The sequence below is a fragment of the Diaphorina citri genome, unplaced genomic scaffold (genome assembly GCF_000475195.1).
Source record: "Diaphorina citri unplaced genomic scaffold, Diaci psyllid genome assembly version 1.1 scaffold997, whole genome shotgun sequence".
Classification (NCBI taxonomy): Eukaryota; Metazoa; Arthropoda; class Insecta; order Hemiptera; family Psyllidae; genus Diaphorina; species Diaphorina citri.
Window position 1 is genome coordinate 44,245 of NW_007378428.1, and position 14,876 is coordinate 59,120.

General features: G+C 39.9%; 2 protein-coding genes across 2 annotated transcripts in view; both read right to left on the reverse strand.

The window, feature by feature from the left end:
* The window catches only part of LOC103513629 (putative inorganic phosphate cotransporter), a 54,711-nt gene that overhangs the window by 10,686 nt on the left and 29,149 nt on the right, over window positions 1-14,876 (reverse strand). The window contains exons 2-5 of the mRNA XM_026826779.1: window positions 13,095-13,292; window positions 11,436-11,542; window positions 10,042-10,359; window positions 200-349 (exon numbers count right to left, since the gene is read on the reverse strand). Of these exons, the coding sequence (XP_026682580.1) occupies window positions 200-349; window positions 10,042-10,359; window positions 11,436-11,542; window positions 13,095-13,292 (773 nt within the window). The remainder of the gene's footprint in view (window positions 1-199; window positions 350-10,041; window positions 10,360-11,435; window positions 11,543-13,094; window positions 13,293-14,876) is intronic.
* Window positions 2,231-6,767, reverse strand: LOC103513625 (signal peptidase complex catalytic subunit SEC11A). Its single transcript, XM_008478472.2, has 7 exons — window positions 6,552-6,767; window positions 5,510-5,619; window positions 5,177-5,234; window positions 4,345-4,358; window positions 3,500-3,586; window positions 2,901-3,078; window positions 2,231-2,540 (listed from the first exon to the last, which is right to left on the reverse strand). Exons 1-7 carry the CDS (start codon window positions 6,597-6,599, stop codon window positions 2,490-2,492), a joined length of 546 nt encoding a protein of 181 aa, XP_008476694.1. The 5' UTR covers window positions 6,600-6,767; the 3' UTR covers window positions 2,231-2,489.

A 14,876-nucleotide genomic window follows, 5' to 3' on the forward strand; every position in this document is an offset into this window, starting at 1 on the left:
TTTATAGTCCAACAACAAGACACTGGTTCGCTCCCTGTTTAAGGTCCCCCAGCCAGAAAAGAAAAGCATTTGTTACGAGCATTTATGCTTAACACAATTTAAATTCCTTAGCCCCCTAAACCTTAAACCCTAGTGAACGCAACTTAGGTAAGAAGTAAGCTAGTAAGAAGACCTTCTAATGTGGGTCTTCTGCTCTTACCTCCTTGATGTTGAAATGCAGCACTTGTTTCATGAAGGTGGGTAGCTCCGTCATGAGAGTCTCATAGCCATAGTTTTGACCCATGTGGGCTATCAGGATGGCCCAGAATGGCAGAGACGACACGATATCCTTCCACGGTACGGGGGGCGACTGAAAAGGGTGAAGAGATAGGGTTGGTTAGAAAATATGCTCTTGCGACCTTTCGTACTGTTTGCAGGCATTCGCAAGATACAGCAGCTTTGAGCTCAGTAATACCGAAAATTATTTTACAAATAGGATTCCTACCACTTAAAACAAAGGGTTACCTTCTGGTGGTCTCGTGTAGACCCGGCACTTAAATGGGAAGTATTGTGTCCGATGAGGGCCACGCTACAACACAGACCACAAGCGTCTAATGTAGCAGTTGTTTCATTGCTACAACACCATCTACCTACCAGAATTACGAAAAAATATGTGACAGGGATTATTTTAAAGTTAAAAATAAAAAAATCCCACCTAAATCATCAACGTTGGTAGATTCAGCGACCAAAACTGGCCCTCAGCAGACCCTGTATAATTTGCTCAAAAAAATGTAAACAAAGAACTACCAACGTTTGTAGATTCAGGGTGGTTTTGAAATTTCAGAAATATCATTGTTTACTTTTTGAAGTCCGTGCTCGAACTTTTGTTGAGAGTAGTGTGGATTGCATATCCACATTAGATACAGGCGGCGTTGTGATATTTGATGGCTTGCACATTGCATAATCTTAAAAAATTTCGGGCGGTCACGAGAATTTTTGTCAACGTAGGCAGATGTGGTTGAATTTTTTATTCGTTCAAGGAACCATTAGGTGGGTAATTAATTGATCCACACCCCATTCCATTCCACTCTATAAATTATTATTTTAAGCAAGATTTTGATAGAAGAAACTTAACAACGGAGCTCTTATTGTCCTGAAATCGAAGAGAGAAAGAGGGCAGACTAGCAGAAAGCCAGCCGCAGCCGTTCCGAGAACGGACCTCATTGAATAGGTAGGTATTTCACATTCTCTGTGAAAAATAGGTGAGAGAAACATCGAATCACCTTATTGGGTAGTTAGGATAGGTACAAAAAGATCGAGGATCAAATTAATTTATTTGGAAATAAATATAAAATTTTACCTAAAAATGTACAAAATATCGTAACACAATGTGTGATAATGAATATCTGACTGTGTGACCAGAGAGGTTGGGGGTTCAAATCCCACAGGAGTCGATTCTTTTACCACCTCTCTGTATAGGACATTTTTAACGAGAGATTACTGACAGGCCACTTCGCTTGGAGTCACCTGGTTTCACAGTCAGTAGAATTAAATTAATAATAAGGATCATCGGATAGGTAAAAATATCGAAAATCCTCTGTTTCCTTCATAAGAGCCCGTTCCTACTTGTCGTTCGGAAAAAAATCGTGTCGTGTGTAGTGGGAACACTCTCATTTAAATTACATTGCCTGCAGGACGTTGTGTCGTTCGAAAAAAAAATAATAATAATAATAAATAAAATAAAATACCGTATCGTGTGTGGTGGGAACACTCTCATTTAAATTACATTGCCTACAAGGACATTCGGAAAAAAAAATCGGTTGAAACTCACGACAAGTGGGAAAGGGCTCGAAACTTGCGCGAAACGAAAACAGCGAACTTTTTTTTACACAAATGCTGTATCCAGTTAAAAAAAAAAAAATAGTTTAGAAAATGTACAAGATTAAGAATTCATAATCGCAAATTTCTCTTTTTTTTTTTTAACAAATTTCTTGCCTCTTAACAAATTTCTTGCCTCTTGCCTCCTATTCCGTTTTCTTAGCACTGCAGCAGCACTTACATACTTATTCTTACCATCCTGGAAAGCAGTGTTGTCTGTTGTAGAATACTGTTTTCCATTGAGGAACACCCTAATCTTATTTCAAAAAAAAAAAAAAAAAAAAAAAAAAAAAAAAAAACCCAAAGGCAACAAGATTAAGAATTCATAATCGCAAATTTCTCTTTTTTTTTTTTAACAAATTTCTTGCCTCTTGCCTCCTACTCTGTTTTCTTAGCACTGCAGCAGCACATGTACATACTTATTCTTACCATCCTGGAAAGCAGTGTTGTAGACCTGTTTTCCATTGAGGAACACCCTATTCTTATTTCAAAAAAAAAGACCTAATGGTCAATTCTTGACAACACTTTACAACATACCCTATTCTTTCAATTCCATATCCCTATTCCAATTTCTTCCCCGGAGTTGGTTTACAGTTTGTCTTTTGTTTTATTCCCTGCGTCAAGGTCCACATTTACTCTCGATGTACCAGAACATACAGACCCAAACACGCCAATACTCCATACTGAAACAGAATACAGATGAAAATGAATACTAAATGAAAATGACAGAAAAAAAAAGTAGTAGGTACTTACCTACCGAATGATGGACAATTGGACACTCATCACAGGATGTCCAGAATAGATTTTAGAAGCCTAAGATTGTTAAATCTAAAGCTTGATTCCCAATAATAAAAGCATTGACCTTTTTTTTATTGTGATTGGCGAAAAAAATTCTACAAGTTCTCATTTTCTGTTTTTAATATTCATTTGTTTGGCCAAGGGTCATGTTTAATATACATACATAATAGGTACAAGTTATTGAAAATCTCATTTTATATTTTGTAAATAACCAATCATAAACAAGAAAAAAAAGGGCAGCTTACCTTAAATTTAGGATATTCGTTCATATAAATAGTGACCATTCCCACATAGGGTAGGAAGCCTCTAGCTCGGCCAACCACATCATTCTTTGTCAGCCACAGTTGTCCAGGAGCGTACAGACCTCTGTCATCTACACTGTTGTTATCACCCTTAGTCAGGAACTTAACAGAGCCGTCCTCTCTGAAAATATCGAGAAATGTAAGTTAGAGAAAATAATAGAAAGTAAAAAAAAGTAGGTATAAACATTGAAATTATTATTAAAAAAAAAAAAAAAACAAGCTCAGAGTTTGAACACTGGATTTGTATTTGTAAGGGTGGGGTGAAAGGGTTTGAGTCCCAAAAACAATATAAAAAAAATTAAGTAGGAACAAATAAAAATGCTCTGCTTAAAGAAAGAGAGGTTTCAATCTTATTAAAATAGAGAAAACTGTTACAATAGAGGTGTTATTGTCCCAAAACTGAAGAGAGAATGAGGACAGGATAAGAGGAAACCAAGAATGAACCTTATCTGTTGAGGATAAAGTTTGGCCCAGGTGGAAATCAAACTCACAGCCTTTAAACTAACTAGGCTGACTAGTCCAGGGAAAACCACCCAACTTACTTTTCGTGCAGTTTGAGCACCCTGTGTACAATTGGAATGTCTCGGCCTTCGACTTTGAACACAACAATATCGAGGTCCACATTTACTCTCGATGTACCAGAACATACAGACCCAAACACGCCAATACTCCATACTGAAACAGAATACACATGAAAATGAATAATAACTGAAAATGACAGTAAAAAAAAGTAGTACTTACCTACCAAATGATGGACACTCATCACAAGTCCAGAATAGATTTTAGGAGCCTAAGATTGTTAAATCTAAAGCTTGGGAATCAAGCTAACAGCATTGACCTTTTTTTTATTGTGATTGTGATTGGCGGAAAAAATTCTACAAGTTTTCATTTTCTGTTTTTAATATTCATTTGTTTGGCCAAGGGTCATGTTTAATATACATACATAATAGGTACAAGTTATTGAAAATCTCATATTAATAAACGAAAAAATATAGGGTATAATAAAGAATACAACTTTAATTTTTAATATAAATAAACATAGGCCCTTTTTTCAGGCCCGGGTGTACGGTCTAATGTTAATGTCGGCAAGTTTTACAGAATCAAGAGGTTTGATAGAGAGAATTGTAACGGCTAAGGTCTTATTGTCCCCGACAGTGAAGAGAGAAGGAAGACAGGAAAGGAGAAAGCCAGCTGTTCTGAGGACGAACCTTATCCGTCTAGGATTAAATCCGCCCCGGGCGGGAATCGAACCCGCGGCCTAGCACTTACAAGGTAGATGCGTTACCAAGCTAACTAGGCTGGCTAAAGCCAGCTTAGATAACTATAATTCGCGTCTGCCTTGTAAGCGCTAGGTCACCGGTGAGGCGGGGCGAACCTCATACTAAACAGATAAGGTTCGTTCTCAGAACAACTGGCTTTCTCTACTACTGTCCATCTGCGCTTGCGTGAATTCCAAAATGTTAACAGAAGACCATAGACCCGGCCTGCGTGGAAGCGTGAGCTTCAAATTTTGGAAACTTTGAGCACGATACAGCAGGTACCCGAGAGGTACCCACCATCCCGCAGAAAATAAAAAAACACAAAATTTCTTCAAGAGAAAAAAAGAGTAAGAAAAAGAGAAAAAGGTGTTCAAAAAATGTTAAACAAAATAAATGAAATAGGTAGACGAAACCACAATAAGTAAATAATAGGTAAATATTATACGCAAGAGAAATTATATAAAAAAGGGAAAATACAAAGGAATTTAGGTATATATTTTATTAAAGGTGCATTCATCTTATTAGATAAGTGAACTTACTCAATAAAATCTAAAATCGTCTAGTTTTTCCTCCGAAAACAGAACAAAAAAAAAAAAAAAAAAAAAAAAAAACTTATAGCCAATAAGAGGAGACGTAGGAGAAATTATATAAAAAAGGGAAATTCAAAGGAATTTACGTTTTATTAAAGGTGCATTCATCTTATTGGGGTAAGGTAAGTGAACTTACTTTATAAAATCGTCTAGTTTTTCCTCCGAAAACAGAACAAAATAAAAAAAATACAAGAACTTATAGCCAATAGGTATAATACATAAATTCACCTAGATATAGAACACTGAAGTTCGTAACTAAAGAGGTTTTAAAGAAGGAATATTCAAATACATTATAAGGTTAGGTGGTAAAAGTTATAGACTCTACAAAATAACTCAACGGATGCGTATACAAAAATAAAATATGTATAACTCTGTAGTTTGTGAGAAACAAGAGATCCCCCCTGTGGAATGCTGGCTCCATACTACCACTGAAATGAGAAAGCAAATAGGGCAATATTCAAATATTTTGTTAGCCTTTTGTGGGGGTTTAATGTCACATTACAACTCCTGAGGTTTTTAGAGACAGGAGTTTTACCTTGAATTCTATGTTACAATGAAATTTTGCTACAAAAGGAGTTGTTACAAATGAGCAGTGACCAGAGTTATTATAGGGTTAGGTTAAACACAAAAAGGAGCTTTCTTTTTCATTGTCATGGCTTCTGAATAATTACCATACTATCTTGAACTCTTCTACAAAGATTACCTGAGTACAACAACAATAGGAGATTCACTGCCAGTCAGCACCATGAGACCTTTCCATATCATGAGTGCCGAACTGACAATCATTCCAAAACTGAGCACTTGGTAGAGGAACTGAAAACAGATAGAGAGAGGAAAAAAAATGTTTTAAAACTCAGAAAAATTATCCATTTCTCAACATTATGAATTAATGATACCATTAAAAGGACCCTCACTTGAGAAAAGGTAAAAATTTTCATAGGTTGCATTATTGAGTTGAGTTTATTCTAATAAAAGCAATACTTACAATTAATCATCCTAATATTTGTCTAGGATTTGCATAGATTTTTTTTCTCCACTGATCAAGTTTTCCTTATCGTTATCATTATCATACTTACTTATCACTTTAATAACTTTGAGCAGAGTGTGAATGTAGTAAAAAAAAAAAAAAAAAAAAAAAAAAAAAAATGCTTTGGAATTAATCATCCTAATATTTGTCTAGGATTTGCATAGATTTTTTTTCTCCACTGAGCAAGTTTTCCTTATTGTTATCATTATCATACTTACTTATCACTTTAATAACTTTGAGCAGAGTGTGAATGTAGTAAAAAAAAAAAATCATGCTTGAGTTCATAGGTATTTATGTAGTAGGTAGCCAGTAATTTTTTACTTTCTTAACCCAATGGTTTACCTATAGAAAGTATTGCATAGAATAGGAAAGTATTGCTTTCAGGCATACTCAGTGTAAACAAAATAAATTAGATTTTAGACTCGGGGGCTTGGAAATATTGTTAAACAAAGTGAGTTCTATATTTCAATCATAAGATTTTAAATTTGTAGTTTGCATGTCTGCCCATTCATTGCTTCACAGGAACTCTCAAAAACCATTTGTCCAATTTTGATGACAATTGACGGAAATGTTCAATACATAGAGGAATCTTTGGATTTTTTCCCAATAAATTTTGGACTCTAATAGACTTTTGGGGGTCCAGTTACAGTCCTTTTTCCGAGCGAACTCTACAGTTCACAGAACCGCTGGGATTTCCCAGATTGTTAACCAGATTTACCTGACGTTTGTTCAGCCTCTTGAGATCATTGATAGCGTCCTGAATCATGTTGCTAGCTAGTCCTGCCTCCGGCCCTAGTTCTAAAAACAGAACACTCTTCTAGAAATCACTTTACACAGGTTTTCTTCACTTTCCTCCACGATTTTCAGCAATTTTCCATCGAAAAGAGAAAGAAATCTCGGATTTCCTTCTGCTATCAGCCAAAAAACCACGTAAAGTTTTAAATGTAAACAAATGAAATCCGGCCAATCATACGTGTTCTCTTGCGGTAGGGAACACTTTTTTTCGAGTCGAACACAGACCGTGATGAGCGTAAAGCATAACCACGAAAGTATTTCTCAGGCGTTTTATGTTCACACGTTTCGAGCAATGTTGATGCTCATTTGCGCAAGGATACCCCAGTTTGCGACGGATCAAAGGAACACTTTTTTTCGAGTCGAACACAGACCGTGATGAGCGTGAAGCATAACCACGGAAGTATTTCTCAGGCGTTTTATGTTCACACGTTTCGAGCAATGTTGATGCTCATTTGCGCAAGGATACCCCAGTTTGCGACGGATCAAGTTAAGCAACGATTTGCGTGATTAGTATCTGGGCGGGCGAATATCTGGAACAAGTGCAGACTATTTCGAGTTTAGACTTGCGACAAATTCTAGAGAAAAATAAATATTTATGGATAGAGGGAACGGTAAACTGCCAAGGTGTCTTATCGTCCCAAAATCGAAAATAGAAGGAAGACCGGACAGGAGAAATCCAGCCGTTCTGAGAACGGACTTTATCTGTGAGGATAAAATCCGTCCCGGGCGGGAATCAAACCCGCGCTAATTAACAGGGCTGGCGCATAAGATTGTAGACGGCTGAATTCCAGAGAAAAACGAAATAAAAACACGTAAAATTCAATAATAATGAAGAAAGTATGGGGAACTTTTTTCCTCTTTGAATCTAAACTGTGTATTGCTCTAAGACTTTATTTAAAATAAGACTTTATTTTATGTCTACTTACTAGATACAATAGTAAAATTGTATAACCTAGGTACACTAATGGCATAACTTGAGGTCCGGGATAACAGGATCATTTTATGGCCTTTGAGAACGTTCCGAAACTTTTCGGGCACCGTCTCCGGGCATTCTTTGATCATGTAGTCCCGGACCTCGGGGTTTTTTCATTCTCCACAAAGTTTGTGAAAATAATATTTTTACAAAAATAAAATTAAGACAAAAGATAAATTTAATAATAAAATCAACTTACTATAACAGATACCGAAGTGTAAACCAAATACCCAAAAATAGACGTAGGTAGGAATCTACCTACCGTCAAACCTCTGATGAGCGGGGCTACAATCAAAGTTAAGTCAGCCAGCCTAGTTAGCTTAGTTGGTAGTGCGTCTGCCTTGTAAGCGCTGGGCCGCGGGTTCGATTCCCGCCCGGGGCGGATTTTATAACTCTATTTGGTTGAAGTCGACCGAAGTAACTTCAGAAACAAAAACGTATCTAGAACTAAGGGCCTAAAATTAATATCAGATTTGTCTAGGACAAAGTTTATAACAATACAGTTTAATTAATAGGTAAGTGTGTATATCTACCTAACCAATTACAGTCGAACCTGAATAAGTGATAGTAGGTAGTAGGTACCTATTGATAAAAAAAAAAAAATGGTCCTTTCATCACACCTCTTTTCTGATAGAACTGTCACTGCTAACGTGTTATCGTCCCGAAAGCGAAGGGAGAAGGAAGACAGGACAGGAGAAAGCCAGCCGTTCCGAGAACGAACTTTATTTCGTCGAGATAAAATCCGCCCCGGGCGGGAATCACGCGAGTTGGCGCTTACCTCTGTAATTGAGAATAGTTCTCACACCTGTGTCTGTGTAGTAGAATTAGAGAATCTTATATTATAAAATCAAGATCCATTCACTCATTCACATTTCATATTCACACACTGATCGCTCTATCTCCTGAACCACAACACTGTAAAACCTTCGTCCCTAAAAACCTCAGCAGTCATACAGTTACTTTGTGAGCACTATGTCCAGAGTTAGATTCCCGCCTTGGGCGAACTTAATCATAAACAGATAAGGTTCGTTCTCGGACCGGCTGGCCTTATCGGTTATACAGTGAGGCAAATCCTGAAGAAAGTCCTTCTTACCAACAGCGTTGATGATCTTTCTCGTGGAGGTGTGTGAAAACTTCTCGGATGTGATCATGGAGTCTGCGATGAAACTGGCGAACATGCTGAAGATCCACATGGCCAAGTATGGGAGAGCTGATAGAGTGCCGTTCTGGAAAGAACAAAGAAGACTTTTTAAAGAGGTTTGATAGAAGGAACTGTAACTCCTAAGGTATTATCGTCCCGAAATCGAAGAGAGAAGGAAGACAGGATAGGAAAAAGCCAGCCATTCCGAGAACGAGCGTTATCCGTTCAGGATAAAATCCGTCCCGGGTGGGAATCGAACCCGCGGCCTGGCGCTTACAAGGCAGACGCACTACCAATCAAGTTAACTAGGCTGGCAAATAAGATTAAATTGTGACACGAAGAAAAGCTGTTGTTGGTGTTATTGTTGTAGCGGTGTAGCTGCACCAAGGGGGGTTGATGGTCCCTAGCCAAGATTAGTTGTTCCGTCCCGATTGTTATTGGTAATTAGGGCCATCGGCTGTAATAAACGCCCTATGTCACTGCGACCTGGTTAGATCTGCCCGTCCCGAACAGCAGTCAACCATCATGAGGATCTGTGCTTTTCCTTTGAAGCCTGAGAAACCCTTTGTAACCTCCAGCTAGCCAGGCTGGTTAGGGTTTGACTGCTCTGATGCTGATCCCTAATTTATAGTCCAACAACAAGACACTGGTTCGCTCCCTGTTTAAGGTCCCCCAGCAGCCAGAAAAGAAAAGCATTTGTTACGAGCATTTATGCTTAACACAATTTAAATTCCTTAGCCCCCTAAACCTTAAACCCTAGTGAACGCAACTTAGGTAAGAAGTAAGCTAGTAAGAAGACCTTCTAATGTGGGTCTTCTGCTCTTACCTCCTTGATGTTGAAATGCAGCACTTGTTTCATGAAGGTGGGTAGCTCCGTCATGAGAGTCTCATAGCCATAGTTTTGACCCATGTGGGCTATCAGGATGGCCCAGAATGGCAGAGATGACACGATATCCTTCCACGGTACGGGAGGCGACTGAAAAGGGTGAAGAGATAGGGTTGGTTAGAAAATATGCTCTTGCGACCTTTCGTACTGTTTGCGGGCATTCGCAAGATACTGCAGCTCAGTAATACGTAATACCGAACATTATTTTACAAATAGGATTCCTACCACTTAAAACAAAGGGTTACCTTCTGGTGATCTCGTGTAGACCCAGCACTTAAATGGGAAGTATTGTGTCCGATGAGGGCCACGCTACAACACAGACCACAAGCGTCTAATGTAGCAGTTGTTTCATTGCTACGAAATGAAAACGGTAGTGAAAGACTTTTTTTCTTTTCCTTAAAGACCATACTCACGGACGCTACTCCGGCCAGACCCCACACCGAGGACATGATGTACTTTCGCTCGTCCTCGGCAATGTTCGGGTGAGCTTCGGGTTCCTCGTAGCAGTACAACAGGAACGCCACAGACCACACGGCTCCCACGAGGCCGAACACGTAGAATATCGACGGCCAGCCGCCCGCGAAGCCGTACTCCGACAGGAGACCGCTGAGTGGGAGGGAGAACACGGTGCCGAATTGGGCGCCCGCGTAGACGAAAGCGCCCAAACGGGAGCGCTCGGTGGGCGGAATCCATTTGGCGAGGAGCGCGTGCGTACACGGGACGATAGGACCCTGGACAGAGAGAAACAGGGGAGGTTAGACGAATGAAATGTCACAAAGGATCTAACCAGGTCGCAGTGACAAAGGGCGTTTAATGAAAGCGGATGGCCCTACTCATACCAAAAGATGAATGAATTTTGGCTCGAATAGGTGTATTTTCCTTTTGGGAAACTTTCGAGAACGGAACCGATTCCCTTTCGGAAACAGAAATGTCGTCTGTATACTGAACCATACGGAATCCAAGATGGCGCACCATTAGAATTGGTTCCGTTTCTGAAAGTTTATCGAAAGAAAATGACCTACTATTGGTAAGGTTATTACGTCAATGTATAGAACTGAGAAGGTTTTTTAGTGACGAGGATTTTACCCTTCATTTGGTAATCATCTACCTTAACCCAACCCAGCCCGAGTGGGACCGGCCGAAAAAGCCAGCAGCACGCAACTGCACAGATTGTCAGCCGTCCGGATACTAACCACGCCCAAAGTCATATAGGAAAAAGAGAAAGAGAGAAAAAGAGAAATGAAAAAGGAAACATGAAAGCAAGCTATCCCACAATACAAGAGGAACTAGTAGGATCCTCTTAGTGTGGGTAGTAAGGCAACTGAAGAATACCGAAAAAGAGAATGAATGAGATAAAAAAGCAGAAAGAGTGAAAAACCTAGTATTTTTTTAAAGCACATTTCGGTATTGACTTTTTTAAACATCCGAATATATTATCTAGCAATTTATAAGGTATATAATTATATATAGGTAGGTATACCACCTATTATTCTAGATTTTATCATTGTGATGATTGCAACCTATTCTAAATTACGTGTTTCCATTTTCTGAGTCACTCCATAACAATTATACCAGGCCAGTCGTTCTCAAAATTATTCCGGTAGTGCCACCACTGGTCGCTACTCGATTAGAGTTCAGCCACTGGTCACTACTCAATTAGAGTTCCGTCACTAGCCGCTACTTAATTAGAGTTCCGTCACTAGCGGCTACTCAATTAGAAAACTCACTTACTCTCTACGTCCCGTCCCCCAGCACATCTCTAGAAAAAAAAAGTAAAAAAATGAGGACCAAAGTGACCAAAACTTACCTCGCCCAGTCCTTGAATAAACCTAATAATACTTAATGCAAGAATACTATGGCCAGCAGCAACCGGAACCAGAAACGCAAAGACAGAGTTGATGAGCATACCTATACCTGGAAACGAAAAGACCATAGGAAACGTTAATGAGCATACCTGGAAATAGATAGACCATATAAAAAAACAAAGGTTTTTCGACCTTTACTAATGGGTTCAAGTCTTCAAGTGGTCCGCAGAACCGATCACGAGATCTTTTACAAGGGAACAGTCCAGCACCTAAGTGGGGAGTATTGTGTCTCTTCTCGCCCATCTGATGAGAGGCATATTACGGGATGGGCATGCTACGACACAGACCATATGCGTCCAATGTAGCAGTTGTTTCATTGCTACGAAATAAAAACGGCGGGGAAACACTTGGAAATAGATAGACCATAAAAAAAACAAAGGTTTTTCGACCTTGACTAATGGGTTCAAGTCTTCAAGTGGTCCGCAGAACCGATCACGAGATCTTTTACAAGGGAACAGTAAGAGTGGAGGTCTTATCGTCCCTAAATCAAAAAGAGAAGGGGGACAGAATAGGAGAAAGCCAGCCGTTCCGAGAACAAACCTCATCTGTTTCGGATAAAGATCGCTCCGGGCGGGAATCGAACCCGGGACTTAGCACTTACAAGGCACGCTACTTTCCAAGTTAACTGGGCTGGCTGTCTTGCATTCTTTGAGTGGGAAAATTCAGCACTAAAGATGGGAGAAAAGTTGCAACCATCCATTGTAGTCAATTCATGTTAGCCCACCCACGCCCGACCTCAAAATTCTTCTTCTTTTCTTCTTCTTCTTCTTCTTTTCTTCTTCTTCTTCTTCTTTTCTTCTTCTTCTTCCTGTTCTTCTTCTTTTCTTCTTCTTCTTCTTCTTCTTTTCTTCTTCTTCTTGTTGTTCTTCTTCTTTTTTTCTTCTTCTTGTTCTTCTTCTTCTTTTCTTCTTCTTGTTGTTCTTCTTCTTGTTGTTGTTCTTCTTCTTTTTTTCTTCTTCTTCTCCTTTTCTTCTTCTTGTTCTTTTCTTCTTTTTCTTGTTCTTCTTCTTTTCTTCTTCTTCTTCTTCTTTTCTTCTTCTTCTTGTTCTTCTTAATCTTTCCTTCTTCTTGTTCTTCTTCATCTTTTCTTCTTCTTGTTCTTCTTTTCTTCTCCTTGTTCTTCTTCTTCTTGTTCTTGGTTGTTGTTGTTGTTGTTGTTGTTGTTGTTGTTGTTGTTGTTGTTATTCTTCTTCTTGTTCTTGTTCTTCTTCAAATGCACCTCTTCCTAATTTAGTTTGGGGCCGACGTTACCCTAACTGATTATACTCCTCGATAAACTCCTATTCAATTCAACGCCTTCTCCCTTCTGCATTCCTTCTCTCTCAAGTCTACCCTTCTGATTTTATCAGAATTTTTTTTTTTTAAAGAGGTTTGACAGAGGGAACTGTAACTGCTATGGTCTTATCGTCCCGAAATCGAAGAGAAAAGGAAGGCAGGATAGGAGAAAGCCAGCCGTTCCGCGAACGAACATTATCCCAGCAGGATAAAATCCGCCCCGGGCGGGAATCGAACCCGCGGCCTAGCGCTTACGAGGCAGACGCACTACCAACTAAGCTAAGTAGGCTGGCCCCTTCTGTTTTTATCCGAATCTTTGTACTCACCTAAAAAATATTTGGCACCATATTTCTTGGCTAGAATACCGAACGGTATTTGTGTGAGTACATAGCCGTAGAAGAACGAGCTCAGAACGTAGCCCTGCTCCGCTGTGGTCCAAATGAACGACCCATCTTTATGATGGACCTGGAAATGAAGCGGTAGAAATAAAGCATCAGGTTGTGTCCACACGCTCCACACTAAGGCTGTGTTCACACATAGTCCACACCGTCGATCGACGAGATAAAACTATGTGGTAGAGGCAGTGTGGAGTGTGGACACAGAGAACCTTCTCCTATGTCAGTCGACATCGATCGACCGACCGACGGTGTCGACTATGTGTGGACACAGATTTAGGTAATTAAAAATAGAAAGTAATAATGTAGTTCGTTACAGTAGGTAAATGGGGACAGGTAGGGGAAATTTTTCTGTTCATAAAGGACAGGAGTGGGTCTTTTTTTTTATCAAAAGGGCATAAGGGGAAGGGTTCTGTGTCATTTGGGGCGAGGGGGTCATTTCCCTGTCGATGGAAGAAAGAGAGGGGTCAGTCTATCCAAATAGGATAGAACCGGGTCATTTTGCTCTCTAAAGAGGACAAGGGCGGGTTATTTTCTGTCAAAGGGCATAGAGCAGAAGGTTCTCTGTCATTCGGGGAAAGGGGGTCATTTTCTATCAAAAGGGTATAGGGCGGAGGGTTCATTTTTCTGTCCAAAGAGGACATCCTTCCTGTCCGACAGATCCTTCCGACAGACGGAAGGAGCGGGTCATTTTCTATCAAAAGGTCATATAGAGCGGAAGGTTATGTTATTCGGGGCAAGCGGTGTCATTTCCCTGTCAAGGAGAGGAACGGAGCGGAGGGTCCGTTTTCTGTCCACAGGGGGTCAACAGTTTCCCCCGTCCTCTGTTGGACTTCGGGACGGGATTTGTTCTGCGTAAATTCATCGCTGCAGCCGATGCTGTTTTGTTCTGTGACTGATTGACCATTCAGGAGCACACGCCAACACCCCCCCCGTAGCGAAGTCGTGTTCCTGTTTCGAGATTTCTAACTTGTGTACTTGTGTTGTTGTTTCGAGATTTCTAACTTGTTGTTTGGGATGCTGTGCTCAGTGTTCCATTTCCTGTGTTGTTGTTTCGAGATTTCTAATAAGTGTGCCGCGAAATTTTACGAAACAAAGAAAGACCGCAGGTCGAATTAAAGAGAAAGGCTAATGGTGGATTTCACCAATGGTTTAACGAAAGATTTCACTAATGGGAGAATTTTTAATGGTCCAAAAAGGAGTTTTTAAAAAATCCTCCTTTTTGGATCACTAAAAATTCTCCGATTAGTAAAATCTCTCATTAAGTCATTGGTAAAATCCACCGCTACGCTACTAAAAAGTTATCTTCCCTCTTCTATGTGATAGGGAGGGTTGGGGTGCCACGGAAAGCTTGGAGTCCTGAAAAGTGGGCCGCGGTGGCAACAACTTTGAGAAGCACTGAGGAAATAAGCTGATGGTGAAAGAGGTTATCGCCCAATTACAAATTTCAATCACATCACAGTTGTGGTATTAGTTTTGATTGGAAAGATAAACCTTCTATTTAAAGCCTCGAAGCCTGTTCCAATAATCCGGGATCTTTGGGGGGGAAGGGGGGCCGCATCACCCCTACCGTGGTAAATCACTGTTTGGACTCTTAGCCCCCCCCCCTCCCTCAACAAAATCCTGGATGTGGCCCTGGGGGGGGGGGAAAGGGGTTCCTTCGGACAATTTCAGAAGCATTCTTCTCTAAATGCTTTTGATTTTTTTGGTACT